Raw genomic sequence first — 25,211 nt, forward strand, 5'->3', positions numbered from 1 at the left:
CACTTGGCATTTAAACATGGCTCTTTGAAAAGCACTTTTTTTTTTTTAAATGTCGGAAACATGGTTGAACCAAAATTTATTTTCCTGGACATAATCTTATGAAAAAAGAAGATATTATTAAGTTTTATATGCTGCCGTCTGGCCTTTTCTGCATAAATGGGTACAATTCAAGTTTCTTCTTTAAGCATCTTTAAGTCAGTTCATGAGAAACAGAATGGTTTAGGCTTCAGAGGTAAATGTGCTGTATGAAAGTATTAGGGAAGCCAATTAAATTCTTAATAATTGCAGAGCCTGTGCTGTGTTCATGACCTGAAACTAAGCACTCTAAGAGATAGATGTTAATTAAGCAACTAGCTCACTGTCTAAGAAGATACCACAGCCATTGGGCGTTTGACCTGTACTTGAATCCAGCCCAGAGAGAAATAAAGGTACCACAAAGAAGAAAAAGACAGTGCCATGAGGTTCAACAGAGGGATAAGGAAGACAAGGACTCCTCCAGAAGGGCTGGATTGTGTGCTACCAGAAAAATAAATTACAGTCTCGTATATATGAATATTCAATCAGCCAACATTTACTTAATGCTTCCTCCATGCTAGGTTCTGTTCTGTCTCCCATACAACATGAAATTTGGGTACTTTTAGGATTCCGACCAGGCCTCCTTGAATTTTGTGTTGTTGTCGTTAGTCGACGTGGAGTTGATTCTGACTCATGGCTACCCCGTGTATGCAGAGTAGAACTTTTCCATACCCTTTTCAAGACTGTGACTTTTCAGAAGCACATGGCCAGGCCTGTCTTCCAAGGCTTCTCTGGTAGATTCAAACTACCAGCCTTTTGGCTAGTAGTTGAGTATTTAACCATTTACTCCACCCTGGAACTCTTCCTTGATCTTTGTCCACACTGTGAGGTTAAATATTTGTCACTGAACAGGACATTTACTCTGTACACATAAAAAGTCGAATGATTATGCTATTGAGAAAATGCACATCATCAGAGCCTGAATTTTTCAGAAAAGTCAACCTAATAATTACTAATATTTTTGCAAGGAATTAAAAAGTTGATCACTAAGAATTTTATCTTCCTCCAAAAAGAGTTTCTGTTTTATCTGATGTAACATATTGATATACACCATCAGAGAGAAGCATTTTTGCTGTGGCCATTCATACTACAAATAATTTGGTAATATATATGAGCATTGCTGTCCTCGTCTCTACCCTTAACCGTTCTGTATATGCCATCTTCTAGCCTTCTGTCTGTGAAGCATGAATTCTTATAACAGTTCCATTCTTCCCTGTGCCAGGTCCAATGGCTGAAGGGAGAAGTAAAAGAAATAAATGAATGGGAAGGAGTTCTCAATTTTTGAGGGCATGTTGCCAAAGGGGAAAATTTTAACTTTAATTTTCTGATGGTATTCAAGACCATTAATCACCTTTTCTTAAACGTATTTAAAGGCCAGAAGTTAAGTCTATGGGAAAATAATAATTTTAATATTCTTGACCCCATGGTTCCTATGCTTCTTTAAGTCCTCAAGAAGAAATTATTGGAGAAAGATTCAGGTGGAATCTATTTTTAAATACTTCAAAGAGTATTATTTTTCTTTTTTAAGTCAGCCTATATAAAACAGTCATTGGCATTTAGAAAAAGAAAGACATTGAATTTTCATTGGTTATCAAATGCCCTTTCTTATTGTAACAGCTTATATTTTAAATTCTATAGCATTTTTTTTTTTATCACACCCATCCAAACACAGTTAATTTTCTAAATTTCACCCAGGAAAACTCCCACAAGAGATATAGCATGATCTAACCCTCTGCATTTTTTATTTTAGTCTTCCTTTTGAATATAAAATTATAAATAGATATTTTGGAAATATAATATAATATGTAGGAAATTGTCCTTTGGTGCAAATGAACTTCGTACCTAATTACAAAAGCATGATAATTCTAGATCAAATTGTCTAGAAACATCTCATTGGATTCCCCCTTCCCACACCCACCACACACATTCCAAGTGCCTCCTTATCTTCTTGAAACTTCTCTGTCTTATTTTTTTTTTCTACAGTGGACGTGAATGCTATTTTTTTTTTTCTGATGATCGTTTCCCAGTCATTAGAAAACATATAGGAGTATGAATAAGGAAAGAGACCTTTGAGAGCCAAATAGTTCTTTCCTGATTTAAACCATGGGTGACCTGTGCTCCCTACATGTAAGACCAACCTTGTTAACTTTTATAGCAAAGGGAGTAAGTCCAAGTCTGAGCACTTGGAAATTGTTCATGTTACTGATCTTATCAAAATAATTTAAGAAAAATTGGCTTGAACCTGCACTGGAGAATTTCAGATTCGTCATAACCCTTTTACCCTTCTGACCCCTCTTATCATTATTGCTTTTGTTGTTGATATTTTTGAAATTAAACAACAACAACAACAAAAAGACATTCTTCTGTTAACGTTAACTCAGTTTTTTTAATTACTTGTCTTTCATGGTTTAAGAAAAGCTAGGAGGAATAGCATATTCTCTTGGATGTTCTTCACCCTTCTCATGCTTATCTATGTTTTCATGCATTCTTTTCTAATGGAGGGCAGAATTGGGTGAACAGTCCAACTGCCTATTGGAACAATGAAGCTAAGCTATAAGCATTTGTCATTTTATAGAAAAGTTGTCAACAAAAAAACCTTGGCATATTTGGATTATACTTCTAGGACAATTTAAAGTTGTATAGTTTGTGGTGAGGACAGAGAGATCAGAAAGGTGCCCAAATGGCAGAGAGGTTAGGCACGGTGAGGGATGATATCCTGCCTGATCTAGGCCATCCCAGGAGGAAAGCCATGGTTGTGGAAATGGTGCAACAGCAGAGAAAATGGTCTTGATGCTTTGATGGAGAGCTTTCTGGGATAAATACATTAGTAAGTAATCTTTTCTGACATTAGCAGGAGAAATGCCAAAGGGACTGTTTAGTTGCTAGAGACTATGATGCCTGGCACAGTCTCTTGACCATCGTAAAAAGCATGAGGAAAATGCAACAATAGCATATCTGGAAATAGTTCCATAAAGTCCTTAAATTATTCAAAAGACTATTTTATCATGACTTATCACTATTTGTTATTGTTATTTGTTAGCTGTTGTTAAGTCAGTTCTGACTCATGGCAACCCCTTGAGTGCAAAGTAGACCTGCTCCATAGGGTTTTCAAAGATGAGACCTTTGGGAAGCAGGTCACCAGGCCTACCTTCTGAGGCACCTGTGAGTGGGTTCGACCACCAACATTTTGGCTAGTATTTGAGTGCTTAAGTACTTGTGCCATCCAGGGCGTCCTTTATTACTGATACAGGGATCGTATATGAAGAAAGGAGACGAGTCTTCCATTAGTTTTTCAAGAATTAATGTAGAGAAGAAATGAAAACATTTGCTAAGTTTTCTTAACTATACTCCCATAACATAATAGGATTTTAGAAGGTATAAAGTGCCTTGGAGATTATTTATATGTCATCCTTCTTCTATGGAATAGGGGGGAAAATGATCAACTCAAGTGCTAAGTTCCTTTCCCTGATATTGGGTATTTCTAAAAAAAGTATGTTGGGCATTGTCTTAGTCATCTAGTTCTGCTATAACAGAAATACCACAAGTGGATGGTTTTAACAAGGAGAAATTTATTCTCCCATAGTCTTATAGGCTAGAAGTCCAAATTCAGGGTGTTAGCTCCAGGAGAAGGCTTCCTTTCTCTGTCAGCCCCGGAGGATGGTGCTTGTCATCAGTCTTCTCCTGGTAGAGGAGATTCTTAGAGCAGGGACCCAAGGTCCCAAGGACACTCTATTCTCCTAGCTCTAGTGTCTTGATGGTATGAGGTCCCCCTGTCTCTCCTGCTCTCTTCTCTCATTCATATCTCAAAATATACCTGCTGCTAATCTATCTCATTAACCTTATAGTGACAGGATTTACAACACATAGGAAACTCACATCAGGTAACAGAGTGATGGACAACCACACGATACTGGGAATCATAGCCTAGCCAAATTAATACATATATTTTTGGGGGACACAATTTAACCTATGACATTCCACCCTTTGGCCCCCCAAAATTTACATCCTTACCACATGTAAGACACATTCACCTCATCATATCATAGCAAAAGTCTTAAATCAACTCCAAGTCCAAAATCCAAAAATTCCTCTTCATCTATGAAATCTAGAATGTAAGTTATCTGCTTCCAAAGTACAATGGCGGAACAGGCACAAGGTAGACATTTCCATTACAAATGGGAGAAATTGGAGGGAAAGAAGGGATAACAGGCACCAAGCAAGTCAGCGGAACACATTACTTTAGACTTCAAGGCTTTGAAAATAATCCTCTGTTCTCTGAGACCATTCAGACAATGTCCCTGCCCTCCAGACTCTAAGTATTGGCCACACTTCCCAGATTCTGAGTGGAGGCCCTTCAGCCCTGGGCTTCAGCTCCCTCTTCTAGGCCCACTGTATGGCAACTGGCATTATTTTAAATTTGTAGACACATAGCTTAGTAATATCATGAGTAATCTTTCATATAAACACTCTTCTTATCTTTGATTCTTAATATAAAATTACTACTTGAATAAATGATTTCTTTAATATCTTTTCATTTCTTAGAAGTTTTGCTTAGCATCATATTCCCATCATTTACGTGAAAAGGTGTTGAAGTATAAGATTTTCACGTCAAATTCTCATAGGAGCTGACTCGATCAAAATTAGTTTTTATTTAAAAAAATAAAAGAAGGAATTTACTGCAGGATGAGGCTTTCTATGACTTAATCAATATGACAAATATTCTCTTGGCCATACACTCAAGAAGGCAAGATTCTGGTTTGAAATATTGGAATACAAACATATGTTTGTTACTACATTAAATAATATTGGCACATTATTCATATTTGGCGAATCCTCAGGGGTAAATTGTTCATTTTGATACAGCACTAGCTTAGCTGCAAATATATGGGCAGTAGCAATCTCTGATATCACTATAAGTTAGAATCGATGGCACACAACAACAACAACAAGCAATCTTTAGGCTTATTGTCCAATGTAGAAGGATCAAGCAAGTCTTATACCAGTCACAGTAGCCTTACTAAAAGAGATTATCGTAAATGTGACTTTAAGTGAAGGTGTCTGTCATAGATTGAGTTGTGTCCCACAAAAATATCTGTCAACTTGGCTAGGTCATGATTCCCTTGTATGATTGTATGATTGTCTACCACTTTATCTTCTGATGTGATTTCCCAATATGTTGTAAATCCTATCACTATGATGTAACAAGATAAGGTCTAATAGATTAGGTAGTATCTTAAGCCAATTTCTTTTGAGATATAAAAGAGAGAAGTGAGCAGAGAGACATGAGAACCTCATACCACCAAGAAAGCAGTGCCAGGAACAAAGCATGTCCTTTGGACCTGAGGTTCCTGTGCTGAGATGCTCCCAGACCAAGGGAAGACTGATGCATCACAAGGACCTTCCTCCAGAGGTAACAGAGAGAGAGAAAGTCTTCCCCTGGAGCTGGCCCCCTAAATTTGGATTATAGCCCAGTAGACTGTGAGAGAATAAATTCCACTTATGTTATTTCTGTTATAGCAGCACTGGATGACTAAGACAGTGCCCAAACTCAAATGCCTGGAAGCCATGCAGGGAACAAAGTGAAGACTAGACAAGGAGGCAAATAGGTGTGGTGATCAACATAGCTTATCAAAGAAGGCTTGGCCATTATTGAGCATGGACTAGCTATTTCCATGTCAAAAGGTTGTGTCAATATGGTCAAATCTTGAATTTTCCAAGAGAAGCTAGTAACCAGGAATGTCATATAAAATCTCCCAATTCTTAAGTGCTGACAACTTATTCAAATAACTTAATACACTCTCTTGGCTGAAAAATGGAACCCTGGTGGCACAGTGGTTAAGCTCTCAGCTACTAACCAGAAGGTTGGTGGTTCAAACCCACCAGCTGCTCTGAGGGAGAAAGATGTGGCAGCCTGCTTGCATAAAGATTATAGCCTTGGAAGCTCTATGGAGCAGTTCAACCCTGTCCTATAGGGTCGCTATGATTTGGAATCAGTTCGACGTCAACAGGTTTGGTTTTTGGTTTTTTATTGGCAGAAAAACAATTGTGGGACCCAGTTGAGTCATAGGCTGCTCTTGTAAAATTTTTATTTGAGTTCCACATTAGTTCTGTGTTTCGCTTTAAGGAACCAGTGACAGCTACACTGCCTATAATACTTTACAATATGTTTGGCTGACCTGAGTGGAAAATGATTTTGATGTTAATATAAATGTAGGGTTAAGGATTATATTTTGACTTCAAGAAATGGGCACTTCTGCTTCTAATTCAGAAAGATTTCCACAGGTACAATGGAGTTATAACAAGTCAGGCTATCCTTTCTTGACTATAAAATAATAAAAGGGGAATGTGATAATAAATACCCGATGTTTAATTTAATTTTCAGCAACAGAATGCAAGTAGAAGATGTGGATACTAATGTATCAAAATCGACAAATCCATTGAGAAATCTGTTTACAAATAAGACTAGAAATACCACCAATGAAGGGTGGGGGAGGCGGGTGGGAGGGATGGAGGGAGGACTCAGATGTTCCATATTTTCTACTTAACTGGGTCATGAATTATTTTCCGTGCTGATGACAGTGCTTATTCAGTGTTTACTCCACAACCATGAAAATTCATCCATGCTTCATCCTGTTAGGCTGAGGTTTCTCAGAAGCCCAGTAAACAAACCCAAAGGGACATACCTGAATAGACATCACCTTTGTTGCCCATTTTAGGAAAATCAGTTTATTTATTTAAAGTGTGCTGTCCCTAGCAAATGTGCACAATATGTAGAGACAAATATCTCGGTCATATTGTTATGAAAAGTCCATCCTGGAAGAGAGAGGTAATTTGCCCAGGGCTCACTCCAGGGAGGATTCCCTGGATGTTGTATATGGTGAATGCACTCGGCTGCTAACTGAAAGGTTGGAGGTTTGAGTTCACCCAGAGGAACTTAAAAAAAAGGCGAGCTAATCTCCTTCAGAAAAATCAGCCATTGAAAACCCTATGTAGCACCGTTCTACCCTGACACACCAGGGGTTGCCATGTGTCAGAACCTATTCAATGGCAACGGGCTTTTACCTCAGGCAAGCAGTCAGGCAAGTGTAGAGGTCTGTCAACTAGGTGTCATGCCATCATCTCTTGTTTTAGCATCAACACGACCTAGCATCTGCCCTAGTTCAGAGTTTCCTGTATCCTCACATAAACTTCTGTCTACCCTGGAGAAGACACCTCTGCCATCTCTTCTTGCTAAACCATTTTTAATTGTCTGCCAAGGCATCTCACTGCTTATGCTAGTTGCGTAGACAACTTCCGCAACTGTGTTACATGAATAATAGGTGTGCTTTTGAAGAAAATGCTTCTGTAAACAAATAAGTGTGGGAAATATTAGAGACTATACCCTCCCTCGCACTGAGACATTCACCTTGCTTGTTGGAAACCTAAAGCTCTGGGGAGTTCTTCAGTGAGGAGGCCAGTTTGTTGTTGTTAGGTGCCATCGAGTTGGCTCTGACTCATAGCTACTCTATGCACGGCAGAACAAAACACTGCCCAGTTCTGCGCCATCCTTACGATGTTGTTATGCTTGAGCTCGTTGTGGCAGCCACCGTGTCAATCCACCTCACTGAGGGTCTTCCTCTTCTCCGCTGACCCCGTGCTTTGCCAAGTGTGATGTCCTTCTCCAGAGACTGATCCCTCCTGACAACATGTCCAAAGTATGTAAGACAGTTTAACTTGGTTCAGTTCAGTGTTTCTCAAGTTTATTTTCATATTGATAGTCTTTCATCTGGAACACTGACAGCACACATCATAAAACTCTAGAACATATTTTGAGAAAAACTAGTGTAGAGAAAGGGGATACTATTTAATGCTTCTGAGCTTGAAAATATAATGTGGTCAAACCTGGCTTTAGAAAGGTTTGCAGTGAGAATGGTGATTAAAAACGGTGATTAAGTTGGAGTGATGATTTGGCTCAGGAGATAAGGAATAACAGGAATTAAACCTGAGTATCAGGTGCCCAATTTTATCTTCTAGGTGGATGGTAATACTATTAATTAGATAAAGTCACATCAAAGAATATTTGGAAGGAGAGGTGATGAGCTTTTTCTTTGCTTTTTAGTGCTTACTAATACAAACCTCCCTTCCTTTACAACATTTGCCAAATTGTCACCTGTAACCTCTGTAAAGGCAAATGACATGCTTTATTTTTCTGGCTATCCTCAATATTTAGCGTAATAGCTATACTATTTACAGAGAAAATAAATGTTTCCAAATGTTATATAGTGTTGTTATTGTTGTCGTTAGGTGCCATCGAGTTGGTTCCAACTCATAATGACCCTATAGGACAGCATAGAACCCTGTAAGGTTTCCAAGGAGCAGCTGGTAGATTTGAACTGCTGACCTGTTGGTTAACAGCTGAGCTCTTAACCACTGTACTACCAGGGCCCCAAACAGAAATTGATCTTCGCTGAATCAGGGTGGCATAAATGGTTGAGGTGCTCAGCTTCTAATTGAAAGGTAGAAAGTTCAAGTCCACCCATATGTACCATTGAAAACCCTTTGGAGCACAGTCTTACCCTGGCACACATAGGATCACCATGCATTGGAGTTGATTGAATGGCAACTGATACTGGTAAATTAGGGAACTGAGGAGCAAAGTGTAGCCCACTAGACTGAAGTGGGGGCTCAACAGCATTGCTTAGCAGGTACAGGGCAGAGCAGGGCCCCAGGAACCAATGTGCAGTGTTCAGTGCCCTGTTCTAGGCATAAACCATGCCTCTTTCCTGCCCTGTATCATTCCTCTTACAGCTCAAACTCAGGGAAGTTGGTCGGGTAGGTCTAGATGTGGGCCGGCACCTTGTTTGACACGCTACCAAGACTGGGTATTACCGGAGGTGAAGGGGGTAGAGGACATGTTCCCTTCTGGAAAAGTAAAGTACCATTACCACAACAAGAGTGCAGAGAATAAGTGTCAGGGCCGTATTAACTGTGCCCTTCTCTCCTGACATACTTAAAGCTCAGGCTTTTATACAAAGACTCAGCATTGGCCATGGACACATAAAATCAATCCAGAGAGCAGAGTGGGACAAAATGAAACATCAAGTATTTCCTCAAAGGGCTGTTTTTTCAGGGCTGGCTTTTTTTTTTGCACCTGTACACAAGCCAGAAGTAACTCCACATACAAAAAAATCTGAATTTTCAGATTTAATCAAGATAATTCTAGCAAAATAAGTGGGTGTAAAAACAGTGCCAACATTCTTTTCAATGCTTTGCTTACAAACCATGTCAAGGGTAGTGTCATCTAGCGAGAAGGCTTAGCTGTTTACTTATGAAATGAAATCGAGCAACCAATGAAAAACGAGGGGCATCTTTTGGGGTAGAGTGTCTGGACCAGGTGTTGAGAGAGGGGTGCTTTGATTCCAGATGGTCTTTCATTTCCAATTGGCACTTTACATTAAAAAAATAAAAGCTATTCTCTTGGCCCAGTCCTTAGTCTATCTGAAGATGGAAAATCAAATTGCTGTATTTAAAAACATAGAATTTTAGAGATGAGAAGAGCTTTAGGACAGAGAGGACCGTAGAAGTTATTGTTTTGCCCAAGGTCACTCAGCTCATCGGTGAATGTATTTTTCTTGAATAAAGGTGGCCTCCTGACTGCCATCTAATGTCCTTCTCACTGTGAACACAGATGTGCTCTGCCTTAAAAAAAAAAAAAAAAAAGGTTACTTACTGATAGCAGTCTTCACTCAGTAGTTATGGACACTCAGAGATAAGAAATGAGCACAAATTCAAAAGTGGTTTCTGAAAATATGACCCTTAGTGCCAACCAAAGCAAGAGGGATGCCCGTTTTAAATACTGCCAAAGGTAGTTTGATGCAATCTAGGTAAGAGATCTCCTTCCCAATGTATGACACCCTTGCAAAAGAGACCAAAGCCAGATTAAATGTCTCCTTGTCAGTGTACTTGAATACCTTTCGGTGACCTTGGAAAGTTATGGAAAGGGAGAAGTGGAAGACCGAGAAAAAGCAATTGCAGTGCCTTTTCTCCTGTTCGTGACATCAACTTGGTAATTACAGTGTTGGTATTTGCCACATGCCAGTAGGAGCCCCAATGCAGCTCAGACATAAATACGATACTGTTTAGGGATCTGGGAATTTACAGTCTTCGCTTAGGCAGAAAAGTAACCATGAAAAGTTTTTACAAAGTGTATGATATTGGTTAAATCTTGGCTTTCTTAGCTTTCTTGGCATATGGGTCTTCGGTGTGGGATGAAGGGGGATGACAGAAATAAAATAATTGGAAGCATTTGTTGTTGTGCTCAACAAGGATTTAAGATGAAATAGCCAGTGCTGCAAGATGCAATGAGCACAAAGACATCAGTTGGAGAGGGACTGAATGTGCATGGGAGGAGGGGCTATTTAACCTGATGACCCACAGCCAAGCCCAAAGGGTCTTCTGGCCACTCCTTTGACTTTCAGAATTTGCTATCCCTGTCATGGCTGCTTTCAAAGTTTGAAAGCAGCTGGTGTCCTTTGTGTGCCTCCATCTCTCCCCTGTTGATGCTCAGTGCCCGAAAAGCTAGGACTTTCCTGCACCCTTCTCCAATACACATACCATACAAGCCTGTTTAAGACCACCTCTTCAACAGAGTTGCCTCACAATCAGACAGCTACCATTCATTCAGCATTGTACTATAGTCCAGGCATTGTGCCATGCACTGGAATATAGTAAAATGCTCAATGAATGCACTAGAGCCCTGGCGGTGCAGTGGTTAAGTGATAGGGCTGCTAACCAAAAGTCTGACAGTTCAGATCCACCAGCCACTCCTTGGAAACCCTATGGGGCAGTTCTCCTCTGTCCTCTAGGGTCTCTATGGGTCTGAATGGACTCCATGGCAATGGGTTTGGTTTGGTTTTGGTTGGTGCCATGCACTTGTATAAATGTTCTCTTATTAAGCCTCACAACACCTAATGAGATAACCAAAACCAAATCCGTTGCCATCAAGTCTTTCGACTCATAGTGACCCTAGACGACAGATAGAACTGTCCCATGAGGTTCCCAGGGAGTGTCTGGTGAATTCAAACTGCTGACCTTTGTGTTTGTAGCCAAGCTTGTAACCACTATAACGCCAGGGCTCCCTAATGAGATAGGTACTATGTTTATCCTCATTTTTCAGATCAGGAAACTGAAGTCCAGAGAGGTTGGGTAACTTGCCAGAGGCCCCCAGCAAGTAAGTAGGAAAACCAGAAATCAAACACAGCTCAGTTATCTAAAGCACAAAGGTAAATAGCACACTCCCAACTTGTCATGGGTTGAAATGTCTCCCCCAAAATATGTGTCAGCATGGTTAGGCCATGATTCCCAATATTGTGTGGTTGTTCTCCATTTTGTGATTGTAATTTTATGTTAAAGAGTATTAAGGTGGAATTGCAAGACCCTTACCCAGGTCTTGTCCCTGAGCAAATGTAAAGGGAGTTTCCCTGGAATGTGGCCTGCACCAGCTTTTATCTCTCAAGAGATGAAAAGGAAAGGGAAGGGAGCAGACAAGGGGGACCTCATACCACCAGGAAAGCAGTGCCCGGGGTAGAGCAAGTCCTTTTGACCTGGGGTCCCTGTGCGGAAAAGAACCTAGTCTGGGGGAAGATTGATGAGAAGGCTGACAGGAAGAGAGAAAGCCTTCTCCTGGAGCTGACACCCTGAATTTGGACGTTTAGCCTATTTGAGAAAATACACTTCTCTTTGCTAAAGCCATCCGCTTGTGGTATTTCTGTTATAGGAGCACTAGATAGCTGAGATACAACTTTACCCATTAAAATGTGTATCGTTATATCCAATTTCTTGCTCCTTTGCCTAGGTGACCAGCTTACCCCTTCAGATAAAAACATGCTGTTATTGAAGATTATTCTGGCTTTGCTTCTTTTCCAGGCAGTGTGATGTCATTAGTTGTTTGCTGCCACTGAACCAGCTCTGACACATGGTAACCCTATGTATAACAGAATGAAACGTTGCCTGGTCTTGCGTATCATCATGCATCTTCCAGCACTGTATCAGATGGTATTCTGTTGTGCTGCATAGGGTTTTCACTGGCTAATTTTCTCACTGGAGCTTGTAAAACTGCAGTTCTCCTTTGAAACCTACCTGATCATTCTTTCCTGTTTTCTTTCTTTCCAGAGCACTTATCACCATAAGATACAGTATGAATTTTACTTATTTATTTTACTTATGGTGTGCTTCATCCACTAGGCTCTAAGTCTCCATAAGAGTAGAGATTTTTTTCTGCTTTGTTCACTGCATCATCAGTGACGAGAACAGTGCCAGCACCCAAAAGGCTTTTGGTATATATTTATTAAATTTAATGAAAAATTTAATGAAATTTATTAAAATTAATGAAAAATTTAATGAAATTTAATGAAAAATGAATGAAGGACTTGCATTATTGTGTTTAACAATGAACTTTGTACCTAACATTGTGCTTTGAAATATTATCTATTTATAAGAAATGTATAGTTTATAAATAAGTACAGTTTATGAGCGAGCTCAATTTTTTTTTTTTTTTTCCTGCTACACATGAGATTAAAAAAAAACTGGGAGGTCATGGTCCCCAGACCTTCTATTAGCCCAAGACAGGAACCATTCCCAAAGCCAACTCTTCAGACAGGGATTGGACTGGACTATGGGACAGAAAATGATACTGGTGAAGGAGGAGCTTCTTGGATCAAGTAGACACATGAGACTATGCTGGCATCTCCTGTCTTGAGGGGAAATGAGAGAGCAGAGGAGGTCAGAAGTTGGCCGAATTGACATAATAAGAGAGAATGGAGGGAAGGAGTGTGTTGTCTCATTAGGTGGAGAGCAACTAGGAGTATATAGCAAAGTGTGTATGTAAATTTTTATATAACAGACTGACTTGATTTGTGAACTTACACTTAAAGCATAGTAAAAATTAAAAAAAAAAAAGTCTGGAGGCCGCAAAACTAGGAGATAGTTTATTGGATTAGATATGAGAAGGATTGGCTCTAAAAATGACTGTTGTCATTGAGGGTTTTCCTTATTTTCTCTGACTCTCTCCTTTACTAATCATGATGTCCAATTCTAGCAATTGGTCTTTCCTGATGACATGTCCAAAGTAAGTGAGCCAAAGCCTTTGCTGTTACCGCAATTTTGTGGGTCAGAGCTGCCTGCTGCAGATAGCCAATTCCTGAGACAGGGATGAGGTGAGTAGCAAGAGCTTTAATGTGTATTGATACACAGGAGACAGAGGGGAATGATCTCCTCCAAAGCCTGTCTCCCCCAAATGGAGACTGGCTGAAAGCTTTATAGGGCAAAATCATGGGTTTCAGGAACTTGTGGAATGTCGTTCTCTCCTGAGGTGGTTCTGATGATCATGGTCTCAAGGTATCATCTCATCTGCCCAGTAGATGACTGGTCTTTCTGGGGTGGTTTTAATGGTTATGATCCCAAGGTATCATCTCATCTGCCCAAGGGGTGACTGGTCTCCTGGGGTGATTTTGGTGGTCATAAGACATTCTTAGATCATATCATTTTGTTTTTACAGTCTGAAAAGGACATTAGTCATTAGTAAAAATTGAACAAGGAAAAAGGAACTAAGCAGTCAAGAATAAGTTTAGAAGAGAGAAAAATGGTATAGGTCCTGTTCATGTCATGGCTGAACAGCCTATTCCATTACCATCCTGGAAAACCCATTCTCATAGACCCAATTAAATAGATACTCCTTATTGGAGCCCTGGTGGCACAGTAGTTAGATGCTTGACTGCTAACCAAAAGGTCAGCGGTTCAAATCTAGCAGCCACTCCTTGGAAACCCTATGGGGCAGTCCTACTCTGTCCTGTAGAGTTGCTATGAGTCAGAATCGACTCGATGGCAATGGATTTGGTTTTTGTTTGGCACCCTTATCAGAGCTATCTAGTCCTTGTTTTCCTGTTGTTTTAGCCCTTCTTGTCTGCCTGGTGAGTTGCATGGCAGATAGCAAGAGGTTAATGTGTCCTTTAATTGAGGACCTTGAGTGCACAACCAAAGGTCAAGACTTCACTGCACTGTACACAGCTAAATAAAAGAAATCCAGCAATTCTCAGCAATGCACAAAGGAGCTCTTGATTGAGAAGTCAAGACCCTTCCATTATTCTCCAATTTCCATAATGCAAGGCATAAACGCTTAAAGTATTATGTTAGCCTCATCTCCTCCTGATGGAGGCCTTACAAACAAAAATGCATTTTGTAGCCATTAAAAATGTGTTTTGTGGGGCTGGCTGGCTGCAGAGATTGTACCTAGGCTAACAGTCTGATCAACTAGCAACCAACTGTGGATCACAAAGGCTGGTTGCATGGGCACTCAGGGTTTGGCATTTACATGACAATTTGTTTCCTCATGAGAATTACTTAGCGAAAATGCTTTATTGCTCTGTTGTAAAGACACATTCTTCTGCAGTAAACAGATCACCACAAAAATGAAACATATATAATCCTGATGTTATATAATTTAGCCAGTATTTCCATTGAAGCTCCACTGATTCACTGATAAGGGTGCCAGTACCGACTTAAAAGACCTTGGACTCAGCATGAAGTCCTGGTAGCGCAGTAGTTAAGAGCTCGGCTGCTAACCAAAAGGTCGGCAGTTCAAATCCATCAGCTGCTTCTTGGAAACCCTATGGAGCAATTCTGCTCTGTCCTATAGGGTCACTGTGTTGAAATCAACTCAACGCCAGTGGGTTTAGTTTTTTTTTTTTTGGTTTTTGGCCTCCCCATAAAACTTGTGTGCAATGTAATTTTCAGGGTAATTATTAACAGTGGATGACATTCATATTGAAAGCTAGGTAATTAGCAATTGGAATGAATACAGGAGGGCAATTTTAGGGTCTTGTTTTATTTTAAAAGAGATAACTGTGGCCTGTAGTTAACTTTGCCAGTGTTTGGAAGCTGGAGTGAAATCCAAGCCAGCAAGCGAAGCCTTTGTCTCTGGGAAAATGACCGTTGGGCACAGTCCGTATATGATAAAAGATAACAGCGTTGATTTAGAGCCTCTCAGCTCCCAGTTTCAGGGAGGCTATATTTTTGTGCCTCACTTCATTGTTTGTAGAAGAAATGATCTGGCTCAGCCTAGGATACCTTTCAGTTTTCTTTAAAGAGAGAAATAGTATTCCAGTGAAAGATTTTTTTTTTTTTTTCCTGATGGGAAAACAACGATATATTCTAGGTAAAAAATTAGCTCTGCAGCTTTTTAAAGAAAATTAACAATCCAGTTGGATATATTAGTATGAAACATAAGCCTGGAAAATCCTAGCTGTGGTATTTTGGTTGTTGCTGTTGTCATTATGATCCCTGGGTCTGGGGATTGAGTCGAAGGGGTGTAAGCTAGAACCTAATCTCTCTAAGAATGCAAGTTTGCCTGTTAGAGATTTCCTGTTTTACAGTAGACCAGGTTGAAGCTGGAATTATTAAAATACACATGTCTTCCTGAAGATGGTTAGATGCCTTTACTGTAAAACAGCAAAAACTTCGAGGTAAGTACCTAAATGTTGTTGTTAGGTGCTGCTGAATCGATTCCTACTCAAAGCAACTCCATGTGACACAGTAGAACTGCTCCATAGAGCTTTTTTGGCTGTAATCTTTATGAAAACAGATCTCCAGATCTTTCTCCTATGAAGCTGCTGGGTTGGTTCGAACTGCCAACCTTTCAGTTAGTGTTCCAGCCCTTAACCACTTGCATCAGCAGGGCTCCTTAAGTATCTAAATACTCATCAGTAGACTGAGAAAACAGTAAACCCTGAAATGAGTGTCTCTCATTTTCTAAATATCGTATTAAGATACCTATTGGTGAGATACATGAGTATCTCTGGGCTACAATTTTTCTTTCTGTAGATGGGAGTCTGTGACCAATATTAAAGTCCATTATTGAAAAGACGAGAAGTATAACCCTTTCCCTGATTGCTACTAGATTCTAAAATGGGCTCACTGATTTCTGTAAGAATTAATCTAAAGAATTAATCTGTAAGAAATTAGCTCCTTATCTCCCTCACTCATCAAATCCTGATTAAATTATAATTTTTACCTCCTGGGTCCTATTTTAATTCAACAATATAAGCAAATATCATTATAAATTGATATATCTGAAGGGCCATGAATAGAATTATAAATTATTTTAAAGCAGTGAAGATAATTTATGCCTCTTTGTATGTACAAAAACACACTCATCATACACACCACACGTACACAACTGCTATCTGTCTTTATTTGTTGTCGCTGTGGCTAACAGTCTCCCTCAGTGCAATTTATACTGCATGGCGGTCATTGATTTCCATCAAGTTTCTAAATATTTAATACTAAATGCAATGCTATGTGCATCTAGGGGGCCAGCTGACAGGGAAAACTGTTGTGCTCCATAGCTGTTGTCCACTGAAAGCTCTACGTTTAGAGAAAGAGGTTCTGATGTGTTTACCTCAGTTCTCTCAGAGGAATCTAAGGCTGTCTCATTGGTACCTTGCAGCTGTTCTATTGGGTTTACCTTTCTAGCAGGAAATAGTATGCGTCAGTGCTACTCACTTTCAGAGCACTTTCACAGGGGCCAGAATCAGGAGAGACCACAGTGGTGGAGGAAGTAGCTACATGCTGCATTACTTCCTTTACACAAGGTGCACAATGGTGAGCTAAACCCATAGATGCGCTGCAGGCCAGCTTCATTTTTTGTTTTTCCTGGGAGGGATGGCTGAGCAGCAAACTAAACCTACTGGCCAAGTGGAAACCTATTGGAAACAGAAGAGAAAAAAATAAGATGAAATGAGTTATGAAAACATTATCTAACAATGAAGAGGTGATCACACCAACTGCTGAGAAGCTAACAGGTGAAATAAACTAAAAGATAAACATGGAACAAAGAAGTAGTGAGTAGAGACAGGTGGAAATGAATAGGAAGTACTCTGCCAGTTGCTTAAATTGGGATTAGTGGGTTCAAGTATGACATCGTGTGTACTTTACTAAACCTTAACCATCGAGTTTTCAATTACTCTAAATTCCTCATGGTACTTTTTGGGTAATTGTTATTCAGTAGGTTCAGATGCATTGTCAAAGAAAGCCAAGTTTCTGCCCTCTGGTTTCATAGATTTGGAGATGATGTCGTTTGCACATTGTACAGCCTATTCAATTATTTGCACATATAATTGAACGTTTTAAAGATGATCTCCTAGCTTATTGCCTTAGTTTGTTTTCTGTGTTTGTATATTAAAGCCTGGAACATCCTATGGGGTAGTTCTACTTTGTCACATGGGGTTGCTGGGTGGCAGTCAACTCAAGGGCACCCGGCAACAACCTAACAACACATATTCCTGTGACTTCTCCATTCTCATTCCTCTTCTTCTCACCCAGTTTTGTCTGTTTGGTTCTGCTGCCCCTTCCCACAACTACTATTCTATTTCTCACCTTTATTTCACTGCCAGCTTTCTTTTCTAGTACATGATCTATAAACCCAATTTGTATTTCTTCTCACTCATTTAGCTGCACTGCAACCTGGATCCCACTGCACTGCTCAGTGGGAACCACACTCAAAAGCCAAGAGTGACCTCCTCACCTACCCTCTTCTCAGCACATTCTTTTTTTATTGTTCTTTAAGTGAAAGCTTACAAATCAAGTTCAGTCTCTCATACAAAAACTTGTACACACCTTGGTATGTACTCCTAGCTGCTCTCCCTCTAATAAGTCAGCACACTCCTCCTCTCCACCCTGTATTCCCTGTGTCCATTCAACCAGCTCCTATCCCCCCTCTGCCTTTTCATCTCACCTCCAAACAGGAGCTGACCACGTAGTCTCATGTGTCTACTTGAGCCAAGAAGCTCACTCCTCACCAGTATCATTTTCTGTCTATATAGTCCAGTCCAATCGCTGTTTGAAGAGTTGGCTTTGGGGATGGTTCCAGTCTTGGGCTACCAGAGGGTCTGGGGACCATGACCTCTGGGGCCCCTCCACTTTCAGTCAGACCATTAAGCTTGTTTTTTTTTTTTTTTTAATGAGAATTTGAAGTCTGCATCCTACTGTTCTCCTGCACCATCGAGGATTCCCTGTTGTATTCCCTGTCAGGGAAGTCATCGGTGGTAAACAGGCACCATCCAGTTCTTCTGGTCTCAGGCTGATGTAGTCTCTGGTTTATGTGGCCATTACTGTCTCCTGGACTCATATTTACCTATGTCTTTGGTGTTCTTCATTCTTCTTTGTTCCCAGTGGGTTGAGACCAATTGGTGCATCTTAGGTGACCGCTTGCTAGAGTTTAAGACCCCAGACACCACTCACCAAAGTGGGTTGCAGAATGTTTTCTTAATATATTTTGTTATTCTCAGTACATTTTTTATGTTAAAATTATTTTTAAAAGATAAATACAAAAACCAGCTGTTGTCCAGAATAAGACTATGTGGTAGAAAGAACCCTAAAGATGCCCCCCACCCAAGATTTCCATACCCTGGTTATTCAGTTAAATACTAATCTAAGTACGAGTGTAAAGGGACTTTGCAGAAGTGATTGAGGTTGTAAACTTAAGGTAGGAAGATTATCCTGGATCATCTGAGCTGTTGTTGGTGTTGTTACATGCTGTCAAGTCAGTTCCAACTCAGAGCGACCCTATGAGGCACAGAACAAAACACAGCCCTGTCCTGTACCATCTGCACAGTCTTGTTGTGTTTGAGTCCATTGTTGCAGCCACTGTGTCAGTCCATCTAGTTGGGGGTCTTCCTCTTTTTCAGTGACCCTCCACTTTACCAAGCATGATGCCCTTTTCTAGAGACTGGTCCCTTTTGACAGCATGTCCAAAGTATATGAGATGAAGTCTTTCTTTCCATCCTTGCTTCTAAGGAGCATTCTGGCTGTCTTTCTTCCAAGACAGATTTGTTTGCTCTTCTAGCCACCCACTGCCGTCGAGTCGATTCCGACTCATAGCGACCCTATAGGACAGAGTAGCTCTTCCAGCAGTGCCTTGTATATTCAACATGCTTTGCCAACATCATAATTCATCTGGGTGGACCCAATTTAATCACTTCAGTCCTTAAAAGCTAAGAAATTCCTTTGGTTAGAGTAGAGCGATGCTGCAGAAGATACATGTTGGAGGGATGAAGCATACTCAATACACCTCTTATAGAATTACAGAATAATTTTATGAAAAGAAATTAATGAACTTTACAATGTGTATAACTCTGTTTTATAAAAAATAAATAAGTTATGAACAAGTATGGGGACAACATAAGAGTATTAGTTGTTTGGCAGCTATATTTTCTACTATGGGGTAACAAATGACCAGAAACTTAGTAGTATAAATAATGCACATTTATTATCTCATAGTTCTGTAAATCAGAAATGTAACATAGCATTGCTGGGTTCTCTGATCGGGGTCTTGCCAGGCTGAAATAAAGGCTTCAGCTGGCGCTACAGTCTTATAAGAAGCTGCGGATACACTTTTAATCTTACGTGGTTGTTTTCAGGATTCAGCTCTTTGTAGCTGTAAAAATGAGATTTAGGAACTGCTAGCTGTCAGCGAGGGGCCGCCATCAGCTCCTAGAGGCTACCTGCAGCTTCCTGCCATGTAGTCCCCTCCAGAGACCCTGTTACAACATGGATATTTGCTCCTTCAAGGCCAGTATGAGAATTTGTCTCATGCGTCAAATCCCTTTCATCAGGAGGGGCCCAGTCTCTTTTAAGGGACTGATTAGGTCAGGCCCATCCAGGATAATCTCCCTTTTGATAATTAACAGTCTACCTCTTTGAAAGCTGAATTCCATGCAAACTTTTTTCACCTTTTTTCATATGGCATAACCCAACATTAGAGCAAAAGGTATCATATTCACAGTCCCACTGTGCTCAAGAAGGGATTATGCAGGGCACATACACCAGGGGCCAGAAGTCTTGGGAACCATCTTAAAACCCTGCCTACCACAGGACCAAGATACATTCCTGCCTGCTGCCTAGCACTGCCTCCCTTAGCCAGTATTTAAGGAAGCCAAGGCCGACAGCTAAGCAAAGGGAGAAGTGAATCCTTCTTGTATTGCAGAAGTTGAGGGGTCAGGGGGATTGCAGGATAGAGAACTGTGGCACCTAAACAGGAATAGAGAAGAAAAGAGATGCAAATATAAGAAAGAGGAGGAAGTCACTTAGGAGCTGCTCAATATTGTTGAATGCTTCGTTATGAGACAGTGTGTCTAGCATCTAAAACTATGATTCTTGGGGACTTAGGGGATCCTGACAGGAGGGTCCATGGATGGCTTCAAAGGTTTGTGGCCCTTGACCACACATGCAAATTTTCTGAGTACTTCCATTTTTCTGGGGAGTGGGCCCCTAACTTTCACTAGATTCTCAATTAAGTCCGTGGTCCAAAGGGGGTTGTAAAAGACTCTTTTCAACCATTAGAGTGGATACATCATCTTATCCCAGGAATCAGATGGTCCAGAGGAAGACTGTCATGGTAACATATAAGGAAAAAAATAAAATCTGAGAATTCGCCAGGTACCTACACATCTTAAAGATGTTAAAGAGTTTCTTAGAGAGTGAAATCTGTTTAGGGATAAAGAAACACGGTGGAAATTTCTAAATATCCAATGATCATTGATCAAGCAGACTTCAGCTCCATGAACTTCTTGGTTGGTTGCTGAAATCAAGTACAGAAAAATGATGTCTTTTACCTCTCCAGTTGTTCCTTTTTATAGCATCTTACTATTTTTCTGATGGTCTTCTGTAAGAAGATACTGGAGTCTCCATGCTTAGACAAGGAATGGTCAGTATCCCATTCACCTGTCTGGCACAAGCCACTGCATGACAAGGCAGAGAGTGGCTCAAGTCTGGAGTGTATATATATGTATATATGTGTATATATTATGTATGTGTGTATGTATATATATATGTTTCAGCTAAATCTAATTTATTGGGGAAAAGGGAATGGTCTGTGTCTGTAAAAAGCAGAGGTGATAAAGGGAAAGGGTTATTAATGAGCAGATAACATCTAGTCAACCCAGTGTTACTAGAATTATCTGGGTACATGAGGGTTTCCCTGGGGATTGCCACCTTCAATACAACATCAGAACTGTGCTTGCTGAAATGACTCCTCAGACTGAAATGAAAGTGTCTTAGTCTGTTTTCTCCATGGAAAAACAGCGACAACAAGAAGGTAGGAGAATGGGATCGAAGGAGTTTGGGAGAGAGGGTCACAGTTTTAAATTGATGGCCAAGGGAGGCTTTACTTAGGAGAAGACATTTGACTAAAGACATGAAGGAAGTTAGGAAAAATCCACAAGGGTATTCATATTAGTTTCCTAGGGCCGCCATAACAAAGTACCACAAACTGGATGGCTTAAAACAACAGAAAGAGTTCTGGAGGCTAGAAGTTTAGATTCAGGGTGTCAGTAGGGCCATGCTCCCTCTGAAGTCTCTAGGGGAAGATCCTTTCTTGTCCTTTCCAGCATCTGGTAGCCCCAGGCATTGTTTGCCTTTTAGGTGTATTACTCCAGTTTCTGTCTCTCTTCACATGGCCACCTTCTCTATGCATCTCTCTGTGTTCACATGTCTTTCTCTTTGTGTGTCTGTATCTCTGTGTCTCCTCTACTATATTTGAAAGGACACCAGTCATGTTGGACTAGGGCCCACCCTACTTCAAGATGACCTCATGTTAACTAATTATATCTGCAAAGACCCTATTTCCAAATAAGATCACTTTCACAGGTAGTGGGGGTTAAGACATAAATATACCTTTTCCTGGAAGAGACCACGCAACCCATAACACTGTCTTATATCATACAATCTGCACCATTACAACAGAAGTGTGTCGAACACTAGAAGGAGAAGACAAGGCTCTGAAACAAGAACCTCCACAAAAACCACAACATATTTACTCATTATTCCCCACTCTTGTCACCCTCCCCCTTTCTGTCTGAAGCCAGAATTCTGACGTCAGCTAAGCATGAATGAAATTTGTGAGCTCATTACCCAGCCTCGTTACTATTCTTTCTGAAAGTTGAAAATTTCACAGGATATCGAGAACTCTTTGCACATAAACAGTTCTTCTGGTAAAACAACTTGTCTTTGCATTCACAGTGCACTTAATACAGTGCCTTACACAAAGTTGCCCTTAATAAATGTCTTGGCACTGACACTCTGATGTAAGAAGAGAGGGCAGAATTATTCTGTATGTATTAACTTCGTGGTAGCTCTTCCTTGGGACTCTCTTGGGAAGAGTTGGTAGAATGTTCTTCTTCTATCCAGTAGGACTTTCTTCTTCTATGCAGGTGGCCATATATGTCTGTCCTCAGCGAAAATGTTCCTTGAACCATTTTGATAACCTGTATGGTGCATCCTGGACAAGCAATAGTTCTTTTAACATCTCTGTCTGGGCAACACTATTAAGTAGGACTATCCTACAGATGAAGAAGCCAAATCTGAAGGGAACTGAATGATTCTCTTTTCTAGAACCAACGGTTCTGACCAAAACAGTCATTTCTAGAGCCTATCTTTCAGATAGCTAATCTAATAAATTATTTCCTAGTTTTGTGGCCTCCCAACTTTTGTTAAAAAAAAAAAAAAAAGTTGACTCTGTATTCTATATTTTTATAAGCTATATAGTTCTTAATCAATAGCTAATATTTCAAAGTACAATATACATATAGGACAAGGTTCATTGTTAAACCCAATAATGTAAGGTCCTCATTCATTCTTTCGTTAAGTTTAACAAATACATATTGAGAGACTTCTAGGTGCCCAGCACTGTTCTCCTCACTGTGGACACAGTGAAAAAAGCAGATGAAAATCTCTACTCTCATGGAACACCGAGTCTAATGAGGGAAGAAAGACTATAAGTAAAATATATTAGTAGTATCACATGGTGGTAGTGCTATGGAGAGGGAGAAAATAGGCAGGAGGGTTCAGGTGGGTTTCAGGGGAGACTTGCAGTATTAAAAGCTCCATTAGGAAAACGAGCAAAGACTTGAAGCTTAGGGAGTGAATTATGTTGTGATTTGTAATCATCTGACATACAGACTGAAGGTGTCTGTGCCAATGTATTAAACATTAATATTAAATACTAATATTAAATATTAAGTATTGTTAGTTTCCTTCAAGTCATTTCTGACTCATGGTGACCCCATGTAGAATAGAAGGAAACATTACCCAGTCCGGCACCATCTTCACAATTGTTGGGGTGTTCAAGTCCATTGTTTTGGCCACTGTGAATTTTGAGTGCCTTCCAACCTTTTTTTTTTTTTTTTCCAACCTAGGGGGTTCATCTTCTAGCACTATGTCGGACAATATTCTGTTGTGATCCAGAAATTTTTATTGGCTTATTTTCAGAAGTAGATCATCAGGCCTTTCTTCCTACTCTGTCTCAGTCTAGAAGGTCTGCTGACACCTGTCCACCATGGGTGATCCTGCTGGTATTTGAAATACTGATGGCATAGCTTCCAGCATCATTGCAACATGCAAGGCACCACAGTACGACAAACTGACAGATGGGTGATGGAGAATAAATATTAGCAAAATATAATTTATTTAGGTAACCATTATAAATTGAATTTTAATATTTTTTCTAAGTACCCTGATTGCCTTTCTTAGAAGGCCACTAATTTAATCTACACTTACATGAGCAACCGCTTTAAATGGAATTCTTGTACCTCAGGATATTATTACAGCTTACGTTTGGGACCTAGCCAGTTTTGTAAAATTTGGATGGCTGATTTTAGCGGCAGACATGGAGCCTTCTAATAAATAAGTTCTTTGACTCCCTCTTGATTTGGTTCTTTGGATGTCTCTGTATCATATGGTTTACTTAGCTGTGAGCAGTTCTCTTAAACATCCAAAGTCGCTTTTGTCTTAATTTAAAACAGGTGATTAGGGAGAATATACACACAAGAGCAGTATCTGAACAGCTGGTAGTTAGGCACTCACAGGAAGTGGTAACTTGTCAGTTTTTTTCCTTTCTGTTCAGTTATGTTAACGTAGCATGAACATTTCCCCTTTTCACCAGAGAAGAAAGATTGGTTCCGTCTGGTGGAGCTCCAGAAAGAAAAGTTTAAAGACATTGATAATTTCAACTATTTTTGACTCGAATTTCAGCAGTACAATGAGTTTCCGAGGAAAAGTTTTTAAACGGGAGTCCAGTGAATTTTGGAAGAAGAGACGAACAGTGAGGAGAGTAAACCCAGAAGAAATCCACAGATTTAGTTCCGTAGGTATCCAAATGTCGGTCTTTTGCTTTCCACCTTTCCTTCAAAACTTGTTTTAAAAAACATTTAGCTCTGGGGTGGTATTCTAACATCCAGTCCTGGGCAGAACCCTGTATGGAGTAGAAGCTACATTGAATTTGGCTTGTAAATGTCCTCTTATAATATTTTTGTTGAAGTCACATCATTTTCAAACTATGTATAATTCTTTGAACATATCAATAGGGCATTTAAATAGTTAAAACATTACTAGAATATTTGGAAATTTCCTAAGTTATCTTAATATGAGGGCACAAATTACAGTTTCTTGAGCATTCTCTTTATTAAAGGAAAGCCTACAGTTAATTGCCTAACTTAAGACTCCAACCAGTGACCTGTCTGTAACTGGGTTTCTAAAAAATATAACTGTTCTACTTTGATCAGATACCATTAAAGTATTTATTTTAAAATTCTAAGAAAGAACAATCCAAAATATTAAAGAATTTGGAAATAAGTATTGTAAAAGTAATCACTGATGAGTTTTAAAGGTTAAAGAGATTTGGTTGTGACTGTTAAAAAACATTTCTGCCTTATTGTTTACGAACCGAATGAGAGCTCTGGAGATTTGTATTTATCATAGGGCTCTAAATTTATATCTGTTAAAATTACCAACAGTTGAATATCAGAGCCATTTGCTGAAGCACTTCAGTGATTCACATGTAATGTGAAAGGCATACTTTATAAGATAATGGCTGTAACAACATTATCAGGTAGCTCATCTTACAAGAATATTCATTTTGCAGATGGCTTACTTTATTCTAGGGCAGGTTTTCAACCTGGGCAGGGTTGCCATTTTGGATGAGAGAATACTGTGTTGTAGAGGGCTACCCTGTACATTGTAGGATGTTTAGCAGCATACCTGTTCTCTGCCTACCAGATGCCAGCGGCACTCCCTCCCCAACTGCGAAAAACAAAGATGTCTAATTGGCT

General features: G+C 39.9%; 1 protein-coding gene across 9 annotated transcripts in view; it reads left to right on the forward strand.

Moving 5' to 3' along the window:
• DOCK10 (dedicator of cytokinesis 10) overlaps window positions 1-25,211 on the forward strand; it is a 305,484-nt gene that overhangs the window by 85,587 nt on the left and 194,686 nt on the right. Inside the window, exon 1 of one of the 9 annotated variants that reach the window (XM_064286628.1) lies at window positions 23,379-24,247. The exons of 3 other annotated variants lie outside the window; for them this stretch is intronic. In XM_064286628.1, coding sequence (XP_064142698.1) covers window positions 24,023-24,247 — 225 coding nt within the window. In that variant the 5' untranslated portion in view covers window positions 23,379-24,022. Of the gene's footprint in view, window positions 1-23,378; window positions 24,248-25,211 lie in introns of those variants that run through there. 5 more of the 9 variants (XM_064286623.1, XM_064286622.1, XM_064286626.1 and 2 more) reach the window with 5 other exon arrangements.

This window comes from Loxodonta africana, chromosome 6, assembly GCF_030014295.1.
Source record: "Loxodonta africana isolate mLoxAfr1 chromosome 6, mLoxAfr1.hap2, whole genome shotgun sequence".
NCBI lineage: Eukaryota > Metazoa > Chordata > Mammalia > Proboscidea > Elephantidae > Loxodonta > Loxodonta africana.